The sequence below is a fragment of the Balaenoptera acutorostrata genome, chromosome 2, assembly GCF_949987535.1.
Source record: "Balaenoptera acutorostrata chromosome 2, mBalAcu1.1, whole genome shotgun sequence".
Classification (NCBI taxonomy): Eukaryota; Metazoa; Chordata; class Mammalia; order Artiodactyla; family Balaenopteridae; genus Balaenoptera; species Balaenoptera acutorostrata.
This window is the reverse complement of record NC_080065.1, coordinates 142,148,515-142,174,085: the sequence shown is the minus strand read 5'-3', so window position 1 is coordinate 142,174,085 and position 25,571 is coordinate 142,148,515. Positions and strand designations below refer to the sequence as shown.

At 40.2% G+C, this 25,571-nt stretch overlaps 1 protein-coding gene across 1 annotated transcript in view; it reads right to left on the bottom strand.

Moving 5' to 3' along the window:
* Positions 1-25,571, bottom strand: part of LSM11 (LSM11, U7 small nuclear RNA associated) — a 53,459-nt gene that overhangs the window by 2,631 nt on the left and 25,257 nt on the right. The window contains exon 5 of the mRNA XM_057541616.1: positions 20,696-20,812. Coding sequence (XP_057397599.1) covers positions 20,696-20,812 — 117 coding nt within the window. The remainder of the gene's footprint in view (positions 1-20,695; positions 20,813-25,571) is intronic.

Here is a 25,571-nt window from a genome sequence, read left to right as displayed (position 1 = left end):
ACAGCACTATTCACAATAGCCAACCATGAAAATAACCTAAATGTCCATCAAAAGATTAATGGATAAAGAAGATGTGGTACATATATACAATGGAATACTATTCACCCATAAAAAAGAACAAAATAATGTCATTTGTAGCAACATGGATGCAACTAGAGATTATAATACTAAGTGAAGTAAGTCAGAAAGATAAAGACAAATACCATATGATACCACTTATATGTGGAACCTAAAATATGACACAAATGAACTTATCTATGAAACAGAAACAGAATCACTAACATAGAGAAGAGACTGGTGGTTGCCAAGGGGGAGGGGGTTGGGGGAGGGATGGAGTAGGAGGTTTGGGTTAGCAGATATAAGCGTTTATATATAGAATGGATAAACAACAAGGTCCTACTGAATAGCACAGAGAACTATATTCAATATCCCATGATAAAACATAATGAAAAAAATACATATTTTAAAAAAGGAATGTATATATGTGTATAACAGATGCACTTTGCTGTACAGCAGTAATTAACACAACATTGTAAATCAACTATACTTCAATTTAAACAAAGGAGTCACAATCCCTCCCTTTAAAAATGCACAAACACTTTATACTCTTCTTTTTTTAACATCTTTATTGGATTATAATTGCTTTACAATGGTGTGTTAGTTACTGCCTTATAACAAAGTGAATCAGCTATACATATACATATATCCCCATATCTCCTCCCTTTTGCGTCTCCCTCACACCCTCCCTATCCCACCCCTCTAGGCGGTCACAAAGCGCCGAGCTGATCTCCCTATGCCATGCGGCTGCTTCTCACTAGCTACCTATTTTACATTTGGTAGTGTATATATGTCAATGCCACTCTCTCACTTCATCTCAGCTCACCCTTCCCCCTCCCCCTGTCCTCAAGTCCATTCTCTACATCTGTGTCTTTATTCCTGTCCTGTCCCTAGGTTCTTCAGAAACTTTTTTTTTTTTTTGTAGATTCCATATATACGTGTTAGCATATGGTATTTGTTTTTCTCTTTCTGACTTACTTCACTCTGTAGGACAGACTCTAGGTCCATCCACCTCACTACAAATAACTCAATTTCGTTTCTTTTTATGGCTGAGTAATATTCCATTGTATATATGTGCCACATCTTCTTTATCCATTCATCTGACAATGGACACTTAGGTTGCTTCCATGTCCTGGCTATTGTAAATAGAGCTGCAATGAACATTGTGGTACATGACTCTTTTTGAATTATGGTTTTCTCAGGGTATATGCCCAGTAGTGGGATTGCTGGGTCCTATGGTAGTTCTATTTTTAGTTTTTTAAGGAATCTCCATACTGTTTTCCATAGTGGCTGTATCAATTTACATTCCCACCAACAGTGCAAGAGTGTTCCCTTTCCTCCACACCCTCTCCAGCATTTATTGTTTGTAGATTTTTTCATGATGGCCATTCTGACTGGTGTGCAGTGATACCTCATTGTAGTTTTGATTTGCATTCCTCTAATGATTAGTGATGTTGAGCATCCTTTCATGTGTTTGTTGGCAATCTGTATATCTGCTTTGGAGAAATGTCTATAGAGGTCTTCTGCCCATTTTTGGATTGGGTTGTTTGTTTTTTTGTTACTGAGCTGCATGAGCTGCTTGTAAATTTTGGAGATTAATCCTTTGCCAGTTGCTTCATTTGCAAATATTTTCTTCCATTCTGAGTGTTGTCTTTTCGTCTTGTTTATAGTTACCTTTGCTGTGCAAAAGCTTTTAAGTATCATTAGGTCCCATTTGTTTATTTTTGTTTTTATTGCCATTTCTCTAGGAGGTGGGTCAAAAAGGATCTTGCCATGATTTATGTCATAGTGTTCTGCCTATGTTTGCCTCTAAGGAGTTTTATAGTGTCTGGTCTTACACTTAGATCTTTAGTCCATTTTGAGTTTATTTTTGTGTATGGTGTTAGGGAGTCTTCTAATTTCATTCTTTTACATGTAGCTGTCTAGTTTTCCTAGCACCACTTATTGAAGCGGCTGTCTTTTCTCCACTGTATATTCTTGCCTCCTTTATCAAAAATAAGCTGACCATAGGTGCGTGGGTTTATCTCTGGGCTTTCTATCCTGTTCCACTGATCTATATTTCTGTTTTTGCACCAGTACAATACTGTCTTGATTACTGTAGCTTTGTAGTATAGTCTGAAGTCTGGAAGCCTGATTCCTCCAGCTCCGTTTTTCTTTCTCAAGATTGCTTTGGCTATTCGGGGTCTTTTGTGTTTCCATACAAATTGTGAAATTTTTTGTTCTAGTTTTCTGAAAAATGCCATTGGTAGTTTGATAGGGATTGCATGGAATCGGTAGATTGCTTTGGATAGTATAGTCATTTTCACAATGCTGATTCTTCCAATCCGAGAACATGGTATATCTCTCCATCTGTTGGTATCATCTTTAATTTCTTTCATCAGTGTCTTACAGTTTTCTGCATACAGGTCTTTTGTCTCCTTAGGTAGGTTTATTCCTAGGTATTTTTTTCTTTTGCTTGCAATGGTAAATGGCAGTGTTTCCTTAATTTCTCTTTCAGATTTTTCATCAGCAGTGTATAGGAATGCAAGAGATTTCTGTGCATTAATTTTGTATCCTGCTACTTTACCAAATTAATTGATTAGCTCTAGTTTTCTAGTAGCATCTGTAGGATTCTCTATGTATAGTATCATGTCACGTGCAAACAGTGACAGCTTTACTTCTTTTCCAATTTGGATTCCTTTTACTTCTGTTTCTTCTCTGATTGCTGTAGCTAAAACTTCCAAAACTATGTTGAATAATAGTGGTGAAAGTGGACAACCTTGGCTTGCTCCTGATCTTAGTGGAAATGGTTTCAGTTTTTCACCATTGAGAACGATGGTGGCTGTGGGTTTGTCATATTTGACCTTTATTATGTTGAGGTAAGTTCCCTCTATGCCTACTTTCTGGAGGGTTTTTATCATAAATGGGTGTTGAATTTTGTCAAAAGCTTTTTCTGCATCTATTGAGATGATCATATATGGTTTTTCTCCTTCAATTTGTTAATATGGTTTATCACATTGATTTGCGTATATTGAAGAATCCTTGCATTCCTGGGATAAACCCCGTTTGATCATGGTGTATGATCCTTTTAATGTGTTGCTGGATTCTGTTTGCTAGTATTTTGTTGAGGATTTTTGCATCTATGTTCATCAGTGGTATTGGCCTGTAGTTTTCTTTTTTTGTGACATCTTTGTCTGGTTTTGGTACCAGGGTGATGGTGGCCTCTTAGAATGAGTTTGGGAGTGTTCCTCCCTCTGCTATATTTTGGAAGAGTTTGAGAAGGATAGGGGTTAGCTCTTCTCTAAACGTTTGATAGAATTCGCCTGTGAAGCCATCTGGTCCTGGGCTTTTGTTTGTTGGAAGATTTTTAATCACAGTCTCAATTTCAGTGATTGTGATTGGTCTGTTTATATCTTCTATTTCTTCCTGGTTCAGTCTTGGAAGGTTGTGCTTTTCTAAGAATTTGTCCATTTCTTCCAGGTTGTCCATTTTATTGGTATATAGTTCCTTGTAGTAATCTCTCATGATCCCTTGTATTTCTGCAGTGTCAGTTGTTACTTCTCCTTTTCCATTTCTAATTCTACTGATTTGAGTCTTCTTCCCTTTTTTCCTGATAAGTCTGGCTAATCGTTTATCAATTTTGTTTATCTTCTCAAAGAACCAGCTTTTAGTTTTATTGATCTTTGCTATTGTTTCCTTCATTTCTTTTTCATTTATTTCTGATGTGATCTTTATGATTTCTTTCCTTCTGCTAACTTTGGGGTTATTTTTTGTTCTTCTTTCTCTAATTGCTTTAGGTGTAAGGTTAGGTTGTTTATTTGAGATGTTTCTTGTTTCTTGAGGTAGGATTGTATTGCTATAAACTTCCCTTCTAGAACTGCTTTTGCTGCATACAATAGGTTTTGGGTTGTCATGTTTTCATTGTCATTTGTTTCTAGGTATTTTTTGATTTCCTCTTTGATTTCTTCAGTGATCTCTTGGTTATTAAATAGTGTATTGTTAAGCCTCCATATGTTTGTATTTTTTACAGATTTTTTTCCTGTAATTGATATCTAGTCTCATAGCATTGTGGTCAGAAAAGATAACTGATATGATTTCAATTTTCTTAAATTTACCAAGGCTTGATTTGTGACCCAAGATATGATCTAACTTGGAGAATGTTCCACGACCACTTGAGAAGAAAGTTTATTCTGTTGTTTTTGGATGGAATGTCCTATAAATATCAATTAAGTCCATCTTGTTTAATGTATCATTTAAAGCTTGTGTTTCCTTATTTATTTTCATTTTGGATGATCTGTCCATTAGTGAAAGTGGGGTGTTAAAGTCCCCTACTATGATCGTGTTACTGTCGATTTCTCCTTTTATGGCTGTTAGCAGTTGCCTTATGTATTGAGGTGCTCCTATGTTGGGTGCATAAATATTTACAATTGTTATATCTTCTTCTTGGATTGATCCCTTGATCATTATGTAGTGTCCTTCTTTGTCTCATGTAATAATCTTTATTTTAAAGTCTATTTTGTCTCATATGAGAATTGCTAGTCCAGCTTTCTTTTGATTTCCATTTGCATGGAACATCTTTTTCCATCCCCACTTTCAGTCTCTATGTGTCCCTAGGTCTGAAGTGGGTCTCTTGTAGACAGCATATATATGGGTCTTGTTTTTGTATACATTCAGCCAGTCTATGTCTTTTGGTTGGAGGATTTAACCCTTTTACATTTAAGATGATTATCAATATGTATGTTTCTATTACCATTTTCTTAATTGTTTTGGGTTTGTTATTGCAGATCTTTTCCTTCTCTTGTGTTTCCTGCCTAGAGAAGTTCCTTTAGCATTTGTTGTAAAGCTGGTTTGGTGGTGCTGAATTCTCTTAGCTTTTGCTTGTCTGTAAAGCTTTTAATTTTTCCATCAAATCTGAATGAGATCCTTGCTGGGTAGAGTAATCGTGGTTGTAGGTTTTTCCCTTTCATCACTTTAAATATGTCCTGCCACTCCCTTCTGGATTGCAGAATTTCTGCTGAAAGAACAGCTGTTAACCTTATGGGGATTCTCTTGTATGTTCTTTGTTGTTTTTTCCTTGCTGCTTTTAATATTTTTTCTTTGTATTTAATTTTTGATAGTTTGGTTAATATGTGCCTTGGCGTGTTTCTCCTTGGATTTATGCTGTATGGGACTCTCTGCACTTCCTGGACTTTATTGACTATTTCCTTTCCCATATTAGGGAAGTTTTCAACTATAATCTCTTCAAATATTTCCTCAGTCACTTTCTTTTTCTCTTCTTCTTCTGGGACCCCTATAATTCGAATGTTGGTGCGTTTAATGTTGTCCCAGAGGTCTCTGAGACTGTCTTCAATTCTTTTCATTCTTTTTTCTTTATTCTGCTCTGCAGTAGTTATTTCCACTATTTTATCTTCCAGGTCACTTATCCTTTCTTCTGCCTCAGTTATTCTGCTATTGATTTCTTCTAGAGAATTTTTAATTTCATTTATTGTGCTGTTCATCATTGTTTGTTTGCTGTTTAGTTCTTCTAGGTCCTTGTTAAACATTTCTTGTATTTTCTCCATTCTATTTCCAAGATTTTGGATCATCTTTACTATCATTATTCTGAATTCTTTTTCAGGTAGACTGCCTATTTCCTCTTCATTTGTTTGGTCTGGTGGGTTTTTACCTTGCTCCTTCATCTGCTGTGTGTTTCTCTGTCTTGTCATTTTGCTTAATTTACTGTGTTTGGGGTCTCCTTTTCACAGGCTGCAGATTCGTAGTTCCTGTTGTTTTTGGTGTCTGCCCCCAGTGGCTAAGGTTGGTTCAGTGGGTTGTGTAGGCTTCCTGGTGGAGGGGACTAGTGCCTGTGTTCTGGTGGATGAGGCTGGATGTCGTCTTTCTGGTGGACAGGACCACATCCGGTGGTGTGTTTTGGGGTGTCTGTGACCTTATTATGATTTTAGGCAGCCTCTCTGCTAATGGGTGGGGTTGTGCTCCTGTCTTGCTAGTTGTTTGGCATAGCGTGTCCAGCACTGTAGCTTGCTGGCCGTTGAGTAGAGCTGGGTCTTAGCGTTTAGATGGAGATATCTGGGAGAGTTTTCCCCGCCTGATATTACATGGAGCCTGGAGGTCTCTGGTGGACCAATGTCCTAAACTCGGTTCTCTCGCCTCAGAGGCACAGGCCTGACACCGGCTGGAGCACCAAGACCCTCTCAGCCACACGGCTCAGAAGAAAAGGGAGAAAAAAAGAAAGAAAGAAAAAAACAAAATAAAGTTATTAAAATAAAAAGTTAAAAAGTAATAAAAAACAGAAAAAAAAGAAGAAAGAAAGAAGAGAGCAACCAAACCAATAAATAAATCTACCAATGATAATAAACTCTAAAAACTAAACTAAGATAAACATAAAACCAGAAACAAATTAGATGCAGAAAGCAAACCCCAAGTCTACAGTTGCTCCCAAAGTCCACCGCCTCAATTTTGGGATGACTCGTTGTCTACTCAGGTATTCCAGAGATGCAGGGTACATCAAGTTGATTGTGGAGATTTAATCCACTGCTCCTGAGGCTGCTGGGAGAGATTTCCCTTTCTCTTCTTTGTTCGCACAGCTCCTGGGGTTCAGTTTTGGATTTGTCCCTGCCTCAGCGTGTAGGTCGCCTGAGGGCATCTGTTCTTCACTCAGACAGGGCGGGGTTAAAGTAGCAGCTGATTAGGGGGCTCTGGCTCACTCAGGCCGGGGGGAGGGAGGGGTATGGAATGTGGGGCGAGCCTGCAGTGGCAGAGGCTGGCATGATGTTGCAACAGCCTGAGGCGCACCGTGTGTTCTCCTGGGGAAGTTGTTCCTGGATCACGGGACCCTGGCAGTGGCGGGCTGCACAGGCCCCCGGGAGGGGAGGTGTGGATAGTGACCTGTGCTTGAACACAGGCTTCTTGGTGGCTGCAGCAGCAGGCTTAGCGTCTCGTGCCTGTCTCTGGTGTCCGCGCTGATAGTCACAGCTCATGCTGGTCTCTGGAGCTCGTTTAGGCGGTGCTCTGAATCCCCTCTCCTCGCGCACCCCAAAACAATGGTCTCTTGCCTCTTAGGCCGATCCAGACTTTTTCCCAGACTCCCTCCTAGCTAGCTGTGGTGCACTAGCCCCCTTCAGGCTGTGTTCACGCAGCCAACCCCAGTCCTCTCCCTGGGATCGGACCAAAGCCCAAGCCTCAGCTCCCAGCCCCGACCTACCCTGGCGGGTGAGCAGACAAGCCTCTTGGGCTGGTGAGTGCTGGTTGGCACCCATCCTCTGTGTGGGAATCTCTCCGCTTTGCCCTCTGCACCGCTGTTTCTGCACTCTCCTCCGTGGCTCTGAAGCTTCCGCCTCCCGCCATCCCCTGTCTCCGCCAGTGAAGGGGCTTCCTAGTGTGTGGAAACTTTTCCTCCTTCACAGCTCCCTCCCAGAGGTGCAGGTCCCATCCCTATTCCTTTGTCTCTGATTTTTTTTTTTCTTTTGCCCTACCCAGGTACATGGGGAGTTTCTTGCCTTTTGGGAAGTCTGAGGTCTTCTGCCAGCCTTCAGTAGGTGTTCTGTAGGAGTTGTTCCACGTGTAGATGTATTTCTGATGTATTCGTGGGGAGGAAGGTGATCTCCACATCTTACTCCTCTGCCATCTTGAAGGTCTCCTATACTCTTAATAATTTGTACTAGAGTTTAAAAGCTTAAAAGAAATAATCGTTGCTTTGGGGGTTGAGGTAAGTGATTACTTCACTGTCCTCAAAAGTTCCTCAGAGGGAACTATGACCACCAGAGGTGGTTTATTCTAAAGGCATGGCTTGCTTTCATTGCCATGGTTGTTATACGGCTCACTTTATTTATTTTTAAATTTTTATTGGAGTATATTTGATTACAACGTTGTGTTAGTTTCTGCTGTACAGCAAAATGAATCAGTTATACATATACATATATCTATTCTTTTTTAGATTCTTTTCCCATATAGGTCATTACAGAGTATCACAGGGCTCCGTTTAAAAACTTGACTTGGACTTTAAAAACTTGAGTGGAAAATTGTATGGCAAGAGTTTGATATTTATTGTTGAACCTGAAATACATTAATAGTGAATTTATATGTGAAAGATATGAATTTTTGGTATCTAAGGGGCATTTATAAAGATAAGTTGAGTATTTCAAATAGTCATAACTTGCATTTGCATATTAGTTTACAGAATGGATTCACACTCATTTCCTCCCTGATATTCACAATAGCCCTAAGCTAAGAAGGTAAAACAGTTATTATCCCCTTGTTAAAGATGAGGAAACAGGCTCCAAGAGAGCAAAGCTGTCAGTGAAGCCGTGTCTCCTAGGATAGGTTTTTGGAATCCAAATCCAGTTTTATTCCACTATCCCTCATTACTCCTCTATTAATATTTCAGACCTTTTCATTTAAAGACTGTACATGCCATACAGATGTACTGTCAGCTTTTTGTTACATATCCCTGATCTCTGACCACATTGTCCCAGATGCCACACATAGTAGACCGCTAGTAAATGGTTAACTCTTATGTTTTTTAAGTAAGCACTAAATGTTTATGAAGTCTATTTACATTTTCTAAAGGTTACCAGCTGGAGAAGAGCTACAGAACAAATAAAAACTGATCTATTCTGAAGAGTAAACCTTTTATTTCTTTTGCAGGAATGGTGATATAACTTGCACAGGACATTAACCAAATCTCAAAGTCAGGGACTTCCCTGGAGGTGCAGTGGTTAAGAATCTGCCTGCCAATGTAGGGGACATGGGTTCGATCCCTGGTCCAGGAAGATCCCACATGTTGCGGAGCAGCTAAGCCCATGCACCACAACTACTGAGCCTGCGCTCTAGAGCCTGTGAGCCACAACTACTGAGTCCACGTGCCACAACTACTGAAGCCCGTGCACCTAGAGCCCGTGCTCTACAACAAGAGAAGCCACCACAATGAGAAGCCCGTGCACCACAACAAAGAGTAGCCCCCGCGTGCCACAACTAGAGAAAGCCGTGTGCAGCAATGAAGACCCAACACAGTCAAAAATTAATTAAATAATTTTTTAAAAATCTCAAAGGCAGAAAAGTCCAGCAGATTTGGAGTAGTGTAACACAAAGGCTCCTCAAGGGATGGGAAGACATATTAAGAGCAAGCCACAGTACAGTTGGATGGTCTTGGATTACTTGTTTACGAAATCCATTTCAAAAAGAGTACTGCAATGTTTTCTAAAGATTATGTGCTCTAGGCTATTTTTAATTTGCTCCTGTGATTCTTGCATTTGAGAAATAGAATTGAGATGCCCAGTCACCAAATAAAAGTAGAAGTGGAAATTCTAGATTTAAGGTGCTCTTAAGGGAATACTTGGATTGACATCTTTAGAATAGGATTTTTAAAGGGCATTTAGAGACATTCAGGGGTTAAGATGGCAGAGTAGAAAGACCCTGAGTCTTGGTGTGCTCACCTCCTCTCACGAGCACACCAGTATCACAACTATCTGCAGAACAACCATCGATAAAAAAAGACTGGAACCTCCCAGAAAAGATCTTCTATAATTAAAGGCATAAAGAAGGAACCACAATGAGATGGGTAGGAGGGGAAGAGTCACAATATAATCAAGTCCCATTCCTCTATGTAAGCAACCCACAAACTGGAGGATAGTTATAATTGCAGAGGTTCTCCCACAGGAGTGAGAGTTCTGAGCCCCAAGTCGGGCTCCCCAGACTGGAGGTCCTGCACCAAGAAGATGAGCCCCCAGAGCATTTGGCTTTGAAGGCCAGAGGGGCTTAATTTGGGGAGTCCAACAGGACTGGTGGAAATAGAGACTTCACTCTTAAAGGGCACATTCAAAATCTCACATGCACTGGGACCCAGGGTAAATGCTGTAGTTTGATAGGAGCCTGGGCCAGACCTACCTGCTGGTTTTGAAGAGTCTCCCAGAGAGGCGAGGTGGGGGAGGGTGCTGGTTGCAACTCACCCTGGGGACATAGACACTGATGGCAGTCATATTTGGGAACTATCTACTGCATGGACACTCCTGCTGGTGGCCACTGTCTTGGGATCCTCCCTCTAGCTCATTAGCACCAAGACCTGGCCCAACCCAACAGCCTGTAGGTATAGTACTGGGATGCTTCAAGCCAAACAACAGAATGTGGGGACACAGCCTCATCCATCAGCAGAGAGGCTGCCTAAAGTCTTCGTGAGCTCGCAGCCACCCCTAGACACGCCCCTGCCCACTAGAGGGCCAAGAGCCAGCTCCACCCAGCAGTGGGCAGGCACCAGCCCTGCCCTCCAGGAAGCCTGCACTAGCCACTGGACCAGCCTCACCCACGAGGGGGCAGACACCAGGCACAAGAAAACCACAATCCCACAGCCTGTGAACCCAGCTCACCCATAGCAGGCCAGACCCTGCTGTGGGACCAGCTGGGTTCTGGCCCTGCCCACTAGCAGGCCAACACAAGCTTCAGGACACCCCAGACCCCATACCCAACTGTGTGCCAGGAACCAGACCCCTCCCCCGGCCCCTACCTGCAGTGATCTGACACTAGCTCTGGGATCCCTGAGCCCTGCAGCCAGCCAGACTCAAGGACCCAGCTCTGCCTGCCAGTAGTCCAGCAGTAACCCCAGGACCTAGCTTCACCCACCTGTGGGTGGGCAACAGCCCCAGAGTCTTCTGGACCCTGACTTCGCCGATCAGTGAGCCAGCACTAGCCCCAGGACCTCCTAGGGTTCAACAGTCAGCTGCCTAGTGACCAGGCCCTGCTAGCCAGCAGCCAGCAGCATCCACACAAAGCAGGGCCTGGCAACCAACCAGGCTAGGCGCCAACAAAGCCTACCAGACCACCCACATAGTTAGCTTGCCACAACAGAAGGACACACACAGCCCTCTTAGGGGGACCCCATAGAGCATATTGCTTGGGTGTCCAGAGGGGAGTGTACTACTGGAACGCATAGGACCTCTCCTACAGAGGGTCACTTCTCCAAGGTCAAGAAACGTAACTAACCACAGACATAAAAAAACAAATAGCACCTTAGGCAAAGTGAGGCAGCAGAGGAACATGTTCCAGACGAAGGAACAAGATAAAACCCCAGAAGAAGAACTAAGTGAAGTGGAGACAGGCAATCTACTCGAGAAAGAGTTCAGAGTAATGATCTAAAGATGATCAAAGAACTCGGAAGAAGAATGGACACACAGAGAAGTTAGAAGTTTTTAACAAAGAGTTAGAAAATATAAAAAACAATCAAACAGAGATAAAGAATACAATAACTGAATGAAAAATATACTAGAAAGACTCAACAGTAGACTAAATGATACAAAGGAATGGATCAGTAAGCTGGAAGACAGAGTAGTGGAAATCACTGCTGCTGAAGAGAAAGAAGGAAAAAGAATGAAAAGAAATGAGAACAGTTTAAGAGACTTCTGGGTCAACATCAAGTAGAGTAATATTTGCATTATAGGGGTCCCAGAAGGAGAAGAGAGAGATAAAACGCCTGAGAAAATATTTGAAGACATAATAGCTGAAAACATCCCTAACCTGGGACAGGAAACAGTCACTGAAGTCCAGGAAGTAAAGAGAGTCCCATACAGGATTAACCCAAAGAAGAACACACCAAGACACATTGTAAACAAAATGACAAAAATTAGATAAAGAGAGAATATTAAAAGCAGCAAGGGAAAAGCAGCAAAAAACATACAAGGCAACTCCCATAAGGCTATCAGCTGATTTTTCAGCAGAAACTCTGCAGTCCAGAAGGGAGTGGTATGACATATTTAAGGTGATGGAAGGGGAAAAGCCGACAACCAAGAATACTCTACCCAGCAAGGCTCTCTTTTAGATTTGATGGAGAGATCAAAAGATTTACAGACAAGCAAAAGCTAAAAGAGTTCAACACCACCAAACCAGTTTTACAACAAATGTTGAAGAAACTTCTCTAGGCAAAAAAGAAAAGGCCACAACTAGAAACAAGAAAATTATAAAATTAAAAAGCTCACCAGTAAAGGCAAACATACAGGAAAGGTAGGAAATCATCCACACATAAAGCTAGTAGGGAGGTTAAAAGACAAAAATAGTAAAATTATCTATACAGCAAGTCCCCTACATACGAACCTTCAAGCTGCAAACTTTCAAAGATGCGAACCTGTGTTCGCATGTCCAATCACGTAAGTTACTTCCCGTGTTTGGTGTACGTTGTCACATGCATGCACCCACTATAAGTGGTTATGCTTTTGTGGACTTTACTGTACTGTACTCTATACAGTATCTTTATTTCAAGCCCAGGATGTCCAGAAGCAAGCATAAAAGCAGCAGTGATATAGCTGGTACTGCTGAGAAGTGCCAACCGATAATGATGGAACTTGCTGTGCAACATGAGGAGCTTACTAATGAAGAGCTGATGGAATTGGAGGCCGAGAGAAAGGACGAAGAGAGACAAGAGGAAGAAGTAACTGAAGAACCAAAGAGATTCACGACACAGGAAATGGCAAGGGGATTTTCTTTATTTGAGGAGGCACTGTTAGATTTTGAGGCACAGGACCCGAACGTAGAACAGTACACAAAGGTTGCAGCAGCTGTTCAGAATGCACTCCAGTGCTACTGTGTCATCTATGATGAGAATAAAAGAGCTGCTACCCAGACATCACTGGATCATTTTTTTCAAGAAGGTAGATAGAATTGAATCCAGCAAGGAACCAGAACCTGTGCCATCAACGTCAGGCGTGAGTGAAACTGCAGCTTGCCCTCCGTCTCCTATTGCTGATGATCCTTCAGCTCTACCATCTCCCACCTCCTTTCCCTCCTCCAATCAGTAACTCTTCTTGCCTGTTCACTCAATGTCAGCCCCAGTATGCCAGCTGTTGTACTGTACTACTGTACTTTTCAAGGTACTGTACCATAAGATTAAAAATGTTTTCTTTATTTTCTGTGTTTGTTTTTGATGTATTATTCGTGTGAAAAGTATTATAAACCTATTACAGTACAGTACTATATAGCCGATTGTGTTAGTTGGGTACCTAGACTAACTTTGTTGGACTTACGAACAAACTGAATTTATGAACGCACTCTCAGAACAGAACGTTTGTATGTAGGAGAGTTACTGTATCCACGATAAGCAGTTAAGGGATACACAAAACAATTAGATGTAAAATATGATATCAAAAACAGTAAAAATGAAGGGAGGAGAGTACAAATGCAGGGTTTTTAAAATGCAGTTGAGGGACTTCCCTGGTGGCGCAGTGGTTAAGAATCCGCCTGCCAATGCAGGGGACACGGGTTCGATCCCTGGTCTGGGAAGATCCCACATGCCGCAGAGCAACTAACCCCGTGCACCACAACTACTGAGCCTGTGCTCTAGAGCCCGTGCTCTGCAACAAGAGAAGCCACCACAATGAGAAGCCTGCACACTGCAAGAGTAGCCCCCGCTCGCTGCAACTAGAGAAAGCCCGTGTGCAGCAACAAAGACCCAATGCAGCCAAAAATAAATAAATTTTTAAAAATGCATGTGAAATCAACAGATCAGCAACTTAAAACTATATATATATATATATATATATATATATATATATATATGCACACTGCTATAAAGGGCAGTTAGAAATACTTGGCAATATGAAAACACTAGTTTGATTGCCAGTAATTGAACTATCTTATTTTTGACAGGGAAAAAATACTAGTTTTAATGAAAATATAAAAGTAAGTTTGGACTCCCTCTTGCAAGAGCAACGGAATCACAACTAACTGCTGAACAATCATCGACAGAAGACACTGGAATCAAAAGATTTTCAGACAAGCAAAAGCTAAGAGAATTCAACACCACCAAACCAGCTTTACAACAAATGCTAAAGAGACTTCTCTAGGCAGGAAACACAAAAGAAAAAGGCCTACAAAAACAAACCCAAAACAATTAAGAAAATGGTAATAGGAACATACATATTGATAATCACCTTAAATGTGAATGGATTAAATGCTCCAACCAAAAGACACAGGTTCGCTGAATGGATACAAAAACAAGACCCATATATATGCTGTCTACAAGAGACCCACTTCAGACCTAGAGACACATACAGAGTGAAAGTGAGGGGGATGGAAAAAGATATTCCATGCAAATGGAAGTCAAAAGAAAGCTGGAGTAGCAATACTCATATCAGATAAATAGACTTTAAAATAAAGAATGTTACAAGAGACAAGGAAGCACACTACATAATGATCAAGGGATCAAGCCAAGAAGAAGATATAACAATTAAAAATATCTATGCACCCAACATAGGAGCACCTCAATACATAAGGCAGATGCTAACAGCTATAAAAGAGGAAATCGATAGTAACACAATAATAGTGGGGGACTTTAAAACCTGACTTACACCAATGGACAGGTCATCCAGATAGAAAATTAATAAGGAAACACAAGCTTTAAATGACACAATAGACCAGATAGATTTCATTGATATTTATAGGACATTCCATCCAAAAACACAAGATTACACGTTCTTCTCAAGTGCACACAGAACATTCTCCAGGCTATCCTTATTCTTTAATAAGGCCTCAATACTTTGTTTCATGATAAGGAAAAAAAAAGTGTTTGAAGACAGAGTTACATTCGACACCTGGGAACCTCTTAGAACCTCCTAGAACCTCCTATCCTGGAATCACATCTTGGGTGACAAATCAAGCCTCAGTAAATTTAAGAAAATTGAAATCATATCAAGCATCTTTTCCGACCACAACGTTATGAGATTACAGATAAATTACAGGGAAAAAAATGTAAAAAACACAAACACATGGAGGCTAAACAATATGCTACTAAATAACCAAGAGGTCACTGAAGAAATCAAAGGGGAAATCAAAAAATACCTAGAGACAAATGACAACGAAAACACGACGATCCAAAATGTATGGGATTCAGCAAAAGCAGTTCTAAGAGGGAAGTTTATAGCAATACAATCCTACCTCAAGAAACAAGAAAAATCTCAAATAAACAATCTAACCTTACACCTAAAGGAACTAGAGAAAGAAGAACAAACAAAACCCAAAGTTAGTCGAAGGAAAGAAATTATAGAGATCAGAGCAGAAATAGATGAAAGAGAAACAAAGAAAACAATAGCAAAGATCAATAAAACTAAAAGCTGGTTCTTTGAGAAGATAAACAAAATTGATAAACCTTTAGCCAGACTCATCAAGAAAAAGAGGGAGAGGACTCAAATCAATAAAATTAGAAATGAAAAAGAAGAAGTTGCAACGGACACTGCAGAAATACAAAGCATCCTAAGAGACTACTACAAGCAACACTATGCTAATAAAATGGACAACCTGGAAGAAATGGACAAATTCTTAGAAAGGTATAACCTTTCAAGACTGAACCAGGAAGAAATAGAAAATATGAACAGACCAATCACAAGTAATGAAATTAAAACTGTGATTAAAAATCTTCCAACAAACAAAAGTCCAGGACCAGATGGCTTCACAGGTGAATTCTATCAAACATTTATAGAAGAACTAATACCCATCCTTCTCAAACTCTTCCAAAAAATTGCAGAGGAAGGAACACTCCCAAACTCATTCTACGAGGCCACCATCACCCTCATACCAAAACCAGAGATACAGCAAAAAAAGAAAATTACCAATATCACTGATGAATATAGATGCAAAAATCCTCAATATACTAGCAAACAGAATCCAACAACACATTAAAAGGATCATACACCATGATCAAGTGGGGTTTATCCCAGGGATGCAAGAATTCTTCAATATATGCAAATCAATCAATGTGATACATCATATTAACAAATTGAAGAATAAAAACCATATGATCAGATCAATAGATGCAGAAAAAGCTTTTGACAAAATTCAGCACCCATTTATGATAAAAGCTCTCCAGAAAGTAGGTATACAGGGAACCTACCTCAATATAATAAAGGCCATATATGACAAACCCACAGCAAACATCATTCTCAGTGGTGAAAAACTGAAAGCATTTCCTCTAAGATCAGGAAGAAGACAAGGAGGTCCACTCTTGCCACTATTATTATTATTATTTTTTTTTTTTTTAAGGATTTTTTTCTTATTTATTTATTTATTTATTTATTTATTTTTTGGCTGTGTTGGGTCTTCGGTTCGTGCGAGGGCTTTCTCCAGTTGCGGCAAGCAGGGGCCACTCTTCATCGCGGTGCGGGGACCGCTCTTCATCGCGGTGCGCGGGCCCTTCTCTATCGCGGCCCCTCCCGTCGCGGGGCACAGGCTCCAGACGCGCAGGCTCAGCAATTGTGGCTCACGGGCCCAGCTGCTCCGTGGCATGTGGGATCTTCCCAGACCAGGGCTCGAACCCGTGTCCCCTGCATTAGCAGGCAGATTCTCAACCACTGCGCCACCAGGGAAGCCCTCTTGCCACTATTATTCAACATAGTTTTGGAAGTCTTAGCCACAGCAATCAGAGAAGAAAAAGAAATAAAAGGAATACAAACTGGCAAAGAAGAAGTAAAACTGTCACTGTTTGCAGGTGACATGATACTATACATAGAGGATCCTAAAGATGCCACCAGAAAACTACTAGAGCTAATCAATGAATTTGGTAAAGCAGCAGGATACAAAATGAATGCACAGAAATCTCTTGCATTCCTATACACTAACAACAAAAGATCAGAAAAAGAAATTAAGGAAACAATCCCATTCACCACTGCAACAAAAAGAATAAAATACCTAGGAATAAACCTACCTAAGGAGGTAAAAGACCTGTACTCAGAAAACTATAAGACACTGATGAAAGAAATCAAAGATGACACAAACAGATGGAGAGATATACCATGTTCTTGGATTGGAAAAATCAACATTGTGAAAATGACTATACTACCCAAAGCAATCTTTGAAACATATTCAATGCAATCCTTATCAAATTACCAGTAGCATTTTTTACAGAACTAGAACAAAAAATCTTAAAATTTGTATGGAAACACAAAAGACCCTGAATAGCCAAAGCAATCTTGAAGGAAAAAAACGAAGCTGGAGGAATCAGACTCCCTGACTTCAGACTATCCTACAAAGCTACAGTAATCAAGACAATATGGTACTGGCACAAAAACAGCAATATAGATCAATGGAACAGGATAGAAAGCCCAGAGATAAACCCACGCACCTGTGGTCAACTAATCTATGACAAACGAGGCAAGGATATACAATGGAGAAAAGACAGTCTCTTCAATAAGTGGTGCTAGGAAAACTGGACAGCTACATGTAAAACAATGAAATTAGAAGACTTCCTAACACCATACACAAAAATAAACTCAAAATGGATTAAAGACCTAAATGCAAGACCGGACACTATAAAACTCTTAGAGGAAAACATAGGAAGAACACTCTTTGACAAAAATCACAGCAAGATCCTTTTTGACCCACCTCTTAAAGAAATGGCAATAAAAACAAAAATAAACAAATGGGACCTAATGAAACTTCAAAGCTTTTGCACAGCAAAGGAAACCATAAACAAGACGAAAAGACAACCCTCAGAATGGGAGAAAATATTTGCAAACGAATCAACAGACAAAGGATTAATCTCCAAAATATATAAACATCTCATGCAGCTCAATATTAAAAAAACAAACAACCCAATCAAAAAATGAGCAGAAGACCTAAATAGACATTTCTCCAAAGAAGACATACAGATGGCCAAGAGGCACATGAAAAGCTGCTCAACATCACTAATTATTAGAGAAATGCAAATCAAAACTACAATGAGGTATCACCTCACACTAGTTAGAATGGGCATCATCAGAAAATCTACAAACAACAAATGCTGGAGAGGATGTGGAGAAAGGGGAACCCTCTTGCACTGTTGGTGAGAATGTAAATTGATACAGCCACTATGGAGAACAGTATGGAGATTCCTTAAAAAACTAAAAATAGAATTACCATATGACCCAGCAATCCCACTACTGGGCATATACCCAGAGAAAGCCATAATTCAAAAAGACACATGCACCCGAATGTTCATTGCAGCACTATTTACAATAGCCAGGTCATGGAAGCAACCTAAATGCCCATCAACAGACGAATGGATAAAGAAGTTGTGGTACATATATACAATGGAATATTACTCAGCCATAAAAAGGAATGAAATTGGGTTATTTGTAGAGATGTGGATGGACATAGAAACTGTCATACAGAGTGAAGTAAGTCAGAAAGAGAAAAACAAATATTGTACATTAACGCATATATGTGGAATCTAGAAAAATGGTACAGATGAACCAGTTTGCAAGGCAGAAATAGAGACACAGATGTAGAGAACAAACGTATGGACACAAGGGGGGGCAAGCGGGGGGGTGGGAGGGATGGTGGTGGTGGTAGGATGAATTGGGAGATTGGGATTGATGCATATAAACTAATATGTATAAAATAGATAACTAATAAGAACCTGCTGTATAAAAAATAAATAAAATTAAATTTAAAAAAAAGTAAGTTTGAAGCATAAATTACACAAAAACCCATTTTTTAAGTCATCTTTCATAGGAAAGTGATTAAGATTAAAGAAATATTAAAGTAACTTTAATTAATTTACTAGGTTTATCAGTGTTGTCCTTTGGACCTAATTCCTATAATGAACCAAGGAAAGGATATTGTAGCTGAAATTTTTCAGTTGTTAGGAACGTTTCACTTACTTTTAATTTCTCCAACATGGAAGGGTGTGTATGTATATCTCCACACATACAATATCAGTCTCTATATATTTATAATTATATAATAACAGTTGGCTCTTAAATACTGTCTCTTTACCAAATTTTTTAGATGTCCCAAGAGCTCTCAAATTTGAATGCTAAAAAGGTGCCATAAGGTATCGCTTTGGTAATTAACTGGTTCTTTAATAAGGCCTCAATTACTTTGTTTCATGATAAGGCAAAAAAAAATGTTCGAAGACAGAGTTACATTCGACACCTGGGAACCTCCTAACAGCTGGCTACCTAATGAATATGCATCTGCTTAAGAGGCTGTAGACCATTAATAAACCAATAGATGTAAAGCAGAAACAATCTTTGTCAGCTTCAAATGAGATTGGATGCAATGTGCTGTGAAGTGTCACTGTCACATTGAATCGAGTTTGGGAGGTTAATAATCCACCGTTAGCTACTCATGTCTTTGTAGCTCTACACTCGTGCTAACACTCTCTGCAAACTGGTGGCCACGTTTCCAATGTACCACTTCTTTCTCCTGAGCGCCTGATTTGAGGCGTACAGTGTCTGTGTTTCAAAAATGCCTTCCGTTTTATTCCACTAAACAACACATTTGCCAAGACTCTTTTAAAACAAAGGAGACTTTTCCAGATGGGAAAGGCAGGAAATATCAGGGTCAAGTTGGTGCAAGATGGACTTGCAGTGAATTAGAAACTATTTAGAATGAAAATTCTGTGTGTCTGCAGGTAACCTGGGTACTGCTGAGTCCCTCTAAGGGAACCCTTCACTCCCCGTGCAGGCAGCGAGTCGGGTATTGATAACCTGTCTAAATGAGACCCTCAAGTAAGTGGTACACCCATCTAATATTAATCGTTGTGTGATCAGGACCACACTTCCCCAGTTTATTGATGAGATTTCTTGAGGGACATATTCATGGAAGACTTGTTTGAGATCATATCCTAGATGAGGGGAGATTATACCTAAAAGAGCTTGTACTTTCACAACTAAATGTGTACCCATCCCTCTGTTCTCACTGAAGTACTTGCTTACATATATATTTTGGGAGAACATTAAGGGCAATGAGGAAAATTGGACATTAATTCTCATAAATTCAATTCAACTACCTTCTCTATTTCACTTGGCTTCTCTTTTTAAATTATGGTAAAAGATATGTATTTTATGTGTATAATGTGGTGAATTTATGTGTATAAATGTGGTGAAATAACATAAAAATTACTATTTTCATCATTTTAAAGCATTGGTCCCCAACCTTTTTTGCACCAGGGACAGGTTTCATGGAAGACAATTTTTCCATGGATGGGGGTGGGGGGATGGTTCAGGTGGTAATGCAGGCGATGGGGAGCGATGGGGAGCGGCTGATGAAGCTTTGCTCACTCGTCCACTGCTCACCTTCTGCTGTGCGGCCCGGTCCCTAACAGGCCGCGGATTGGTACCGGTCTGCGGCCCGGGGGTTGGGGACCCCTGTTTTAAAGAGCCCAGTTCTGTTAGGTACACTCACATTGTTATGCAACCATTACCACCATCCATCTCTAGAACGTTTTCATCTCCCCCAACCAAAACTGTGTACCCATTAAACACTGACTCCCCACTCACCCCACCCCTCAGCCTCTGGAAACCAGCACTCTACTTTCTGCCTGAATTTGACCACTCTAAAGACCTGATATAAATGGATTCGTATCCTATTTGTCCTTTTGTGGCTGGCTTATTTCACTTAGCATGTCTCAAAGCTCATCCAAGGTTTAGAGTATGTCAGAATTTCATTTCTTTTAAGTCTGAATAATATTCTATAGTGTGTACACACCACATTTGGCTTATGCATTAGTCTATTAGTTAAATGTACACTGTTTCCACTTACTGGTTATTGTGAACATGAACATGGGTGCACAAATACCTGTTTGAATCTCTGCTTTCCATTATTTTACGTATACACTCAGAAATGAAATTGCTGGATCATGTAATAATTCTATGCTTAATTTTCAGGAAGTGCCATTTGGCTTATTTTGGATTTCTGTTCACCTTACCTTGATATGGGGCCCTTAATCAGGTTCCATTTTCTCCCCTTGGTCTTTTCAAGGAAAAAGCCCAATACAACCTTCGGCTTTATTCTTTTTATTTTGATTTTTTTTCTCATTTCATGGCTGGAAAATAAATGAAAATGCACACCATGGGAATAAGTTTAAAAATGGGAATTAAGACCCCCCCGTTGCCCGCGACAGGAAAGTGATTTATTACAAATGTGGTATTCTGTTATAAGCTGAGAATTTTGTTGTCTTTGAAAGAACCCATAACATCAAATACAAATGTAAAAGTCTGTAATCTCTCAGTTGTATGAGTGACTCCTTTGTTAAAGAAAACATCACCTTGAACTCCTGCACGGAAATTATTACATTATTTGTAGGAATGTAAGATCTATTTCCCCCAAAACTCTACAAAAATTGACACCACAACTACCACCCCATTTAATATGCTCACATTACAGTTGGAAAGCCAAACACCAAAAATTTCCATTGATGGACTGGCTCAGTGATAGAAGGAAGTAGTTTTGTAGGGAAGGACAGGTTGTATTGTTCATGTCACTATGACAATATTCTATACCACAAACTAGTAGGAAATCATATATTTGGATATACAATAATATTCTCTAACTCTGAATGGGAGGGGAGACATTTATTTGAAGGAATTCCAAGGCCATACCCAGGTTGACACTATTAGGCAGATGCAATCATACCTGTAGCATTTTCAATACAAGTATGACAAAAATTAAATTATTGTTTTTAAAGAAAAAAATTTCTTAAAAAGTTGTGCATCTTGTATGTACTCCTGCATATCTTAAACACTAACAAATAAATGACTTAAACTTAGACAATGTAAATAATAATATTCATTCACCCCTTGTAACATATTTGCAAGGCAACTTCCTTTTATTATTCTTTTATTCCTCCTTTACCTCACCACGTTACAAAATTATTTGGGAGCAGATAATATGTTCATTTGGTTTCAGTTAGGAGTACAATCTGAGATGATGGTATTTTTCTCTGCCAAGGTTATATGTTATATTTTTATTGTTATATGGCAAGTATGGTCCCCACATTGGGGATTTTTCCATGGGCTTCCCACTTGCATTCTCAGGATTCAGCCATCAGTGCTGGGGTTGGTAAAATTCTTCAGTAATGTTAAGTCATTATTTAAATTCCTGTTGTAGCTTTCAAAATTACATATTTTATACTTTAAAAGGATTTTAAAAAATTTGTTATTGGTTGAAAATATGAGAATATATAACTATTTGTAGCAAAAAAGAACAATAAAAAATCCAAGATCTGCTCAGGAAATATACAGGATTATAATCGCTCTGAATCAGCTAATATCTTTTCCATTCCTTCTGCCACCATTCTCGTTTGAGCTCAGAAAGACTTCTCACAAACACCTTGTAACAGCTTCCTAACTGGTTTCCATGTTTCTAACCTTCCCTTCACTTCAGATATCTTGTGCGTCGCTCCCCGCTCATAAATCATCAGTAGCTCCCCACTCCCAACTGAATCAAGTCTAGGTATTCAAGGCCATCTAACCCCAGGCTACTTTTCCAGATTTTATCCACTGGCTCTGCTCACATGTGCCAACCAAAGGAAACTGCTCCCCTGTCCTGGCACACTCAGTGCCTGTTCTCCTCCCCATTGCTGCTCCAGGCCACTCCTGAACCAGGACCCTGGAGGCCTTCACCTGGACTCAGTGTCTATCAGTTGAAATACCCATACTTCTCTGAGAAGACTGGGTAACCCCAGGCGAAGTGATTTCTGTCTCTCTTTCCTTAGATAATTATATTAATAATAACCAGTAGGCACTTACAGCTGATAGTTCCCTCTCTGGATGGAAAACAATAATAACATTATAATCATGGTTCTATTAACTTTTAGTATTAGCTATGTGTCAGGCACTATGCTAAAAAGTTTATATACATTCTCCTATTGCATTCTCATGATGTCCTGTCAGCTGGTCTTACAAAGAAGTTACAGCTCCTGTGGGGGTCTGACTGTAGAAGCAAGAATATGGTAGATGTTGGGTAGAGTCAGAATTGCCCTTGAAAAGCCCTTAAATTGTACATGGTTTTGTGTACATAAACCTACATAACTATATATGCATACACATATAGAGTTATGTACAGCATATAATAAATATATGTAAGTGGAGTATAATTCTATGGCCCTGAGTCTTTTTTTGGCCGCACCGTGCAGCTTGCAGGATCTTAGTTCCCTGACCATGGATTGAACCCAGGCCCTGGCAGTGGAAGCGCGGAGTTCTAACCACTGGACCACTAGGGAATTCCCGGCCCTGAGTCTTTAAACACTAGGACACATTCGAAGTTCACACGAGAGTCAGGTGGCAATTGAACCCAGCAGAGGAAACAGCAGACTTGGGTCTCCCATCATCCCTTCCAGGCCAAACATGCACGAAGAAGAAAGGGCCTCGAAAGAGCCTATACTCTTTCAAGTGCTACTGAAATAACATGCAAATCCACAGTGTAGGCCTTATTTTCCAGATAAGGAGCAAACTGGGGCTCAGCAGGGCTGGAGAAAATGGCTCACGGTCCTGGCAGCCCCCGCTGATGCACCAGATCTAACTCCCAAGCTCACGCTGCTAACCAGGCTGCTGAAGGTGTGGAGTGTGGCCCCTTCTAGCTGCGCTTGAGTATGTTTCCCACATGCTGCCTTGACTTGTGGCTAATCTATCGTCTTTCCTACACAATACTGAATGTGTGGAGCGTACAGGCCCTGTTGCCTCAGGCTGCCACGGCACTCAGGACACAGCCCTGAGGAAATGTGATGGCTGGGCTGCCAGGATTCATGCCTGTCTGGGAGTTTGGGTGTTACATAGATTGGTTCTTCCTTCACCAGGCAGCATACTTTTTTCTTTTCAAAAAAAAAAAGGGGGCTTCCCTGGTGGCACAGTGGTTAACAATCTGCCTGCCAATGCAGGGGACACGGGTTCGAGCCCTGGTCCAGGAAGACCCCACATGCCACGGAGCAACTAAGCCCGTGTGCCACAACTACTGAGCCTGCACTCTAAAGCCCGCAAGCCACAACTACTGAGCCTGTGTGCCACAACTACTAAAGCCCATGCGCCTAGAGCCCATGCTCTGCAACAAGAGAAGCCACCGCAATGAGAAGCCTGCGCACCGCAAGGAAGAGTAGCCCCCGCTCGCCGCAACTAGAGAAAGCCCGCACACAGCAACGAAGACCCAATGCAGCCAAAAATAAATAAATTAATTAAATAATTTAAAAAAAAAAAGGGACTCTTCTGCCCATGATGCTTCAGTTACCCTAGGCTGACTAGTAAGTGCGTTAACTTCCTTTTCCAGAAGGAGAAACTGAGGTCCCATAATGTTCTTGGTAGAGCTAGGAGAAAACCTGGGACTAAATATTTCCAGAGAATATACAAGTGAATTCTCAAATATTTAGCACTGCTAACACCAAATGAGATCCTTTTTTTAAACAGAAATCTATGATATGGGAGGAGAACCATCGGCATTGACAGAGCTGAGAATATTGACTTCTCAGTGATTCAGATCAGTGGATGGCTGGGGGAAGCGAGGTCCTGCATCACACAGCGCGTCAATCAATGGCAGAGCTAGGAGGAGCCTGAGAACTAAATTTTACAGCCTCCAAATGGAAGCACGTCATGGAGCTGAGGATATAATCTGTTGCTTTATTACACGTGTCAAGATAGCCGGCAAAACCCTTTAAAGAAGGTCTAGCAGATACATTGTTAGTTTTTAAATAGGTAAGGCAATGTTTCCCAGCATGTGGTGCTTTGGGTTTTTTGCTTGTTTGAGTTGGTTTGGTGATTTGGAGTAGCACACGGAAGATTTTTTTGGGGGGGGGCGCATTTTTAAAGCCTCTTTCCCCCAGCTTTATTGAGGTATAACTGACAAAACTGTAAGTTATATAAAGTGTTCATTATGGTGATATGATACACATATATATTGTGAAAGGATTCTCCCCCATTTAGTTCATTAACACATCCACCACCTCACATATTTAACTTTTTTTTTTTTTTTTTGGTGAGACCATTTAAGTTCTACTCTCTTAGCAACTTCAGTTCTACAATACAATGTTATCAACTACAGTCACCATGTTTTACATCAGATCCTCAGAACTTATTCACCATACAGGCGAAAGTTTATACTCTTTTACCAATCTCCCCATTTCTCGCACCTCTCAGTCACTTTTCTACTCTGTTTTTATGAGTTTGACTTTTTTTTTTATTCCACATATAAGTGATACCATGCAGTTTTGTCTTCCTCTGTCTGACTTCACGTAGCATAATGCCCTCAAGCTCCATCCATGCTTTCAAAATGGCAGGATTTCCTTCTTTCTTGCAGCTGAATAATATTCCATTGTATATATATTCCACATCTTCTTTATCCATTGATAGACACTTAGGTTGTTTTCATATCTTGGCTATTATGACTAATATTGCAGTGAACATGGGAGTGCAGCTCTCTCTTTAATATCTTATTTTCATTTCCTTTGGATATATACCAGAAGCAGAATTGCGGGGTCATACAGTAGTTCTATTCTTAATTTTCTGAGGAACCTCCATACTGTTCTCCACAGTGGCTTCACAAATTTATATTCCCGCCAACAGTGCACGAGGGTTCCCTTTCCTCCACACCCTCGACAACACTTGTTATCTCATGTCTTTTTGATAACAGCCACTCTGATAGGTGTGAGGGGACATCTCATTGTGGTTTTAAAAAATTTAATAATTACACACTTAGTTTTTTAAAAAAATTTCTTCCTATTTATGGCAAGTAAGGTTGGCATTCCATTTATGGCAGTGATAAAAAAATCTTTTTGAATATATTAAGTGAAAATGAGAAAATTTAAAGACAAGTATTTC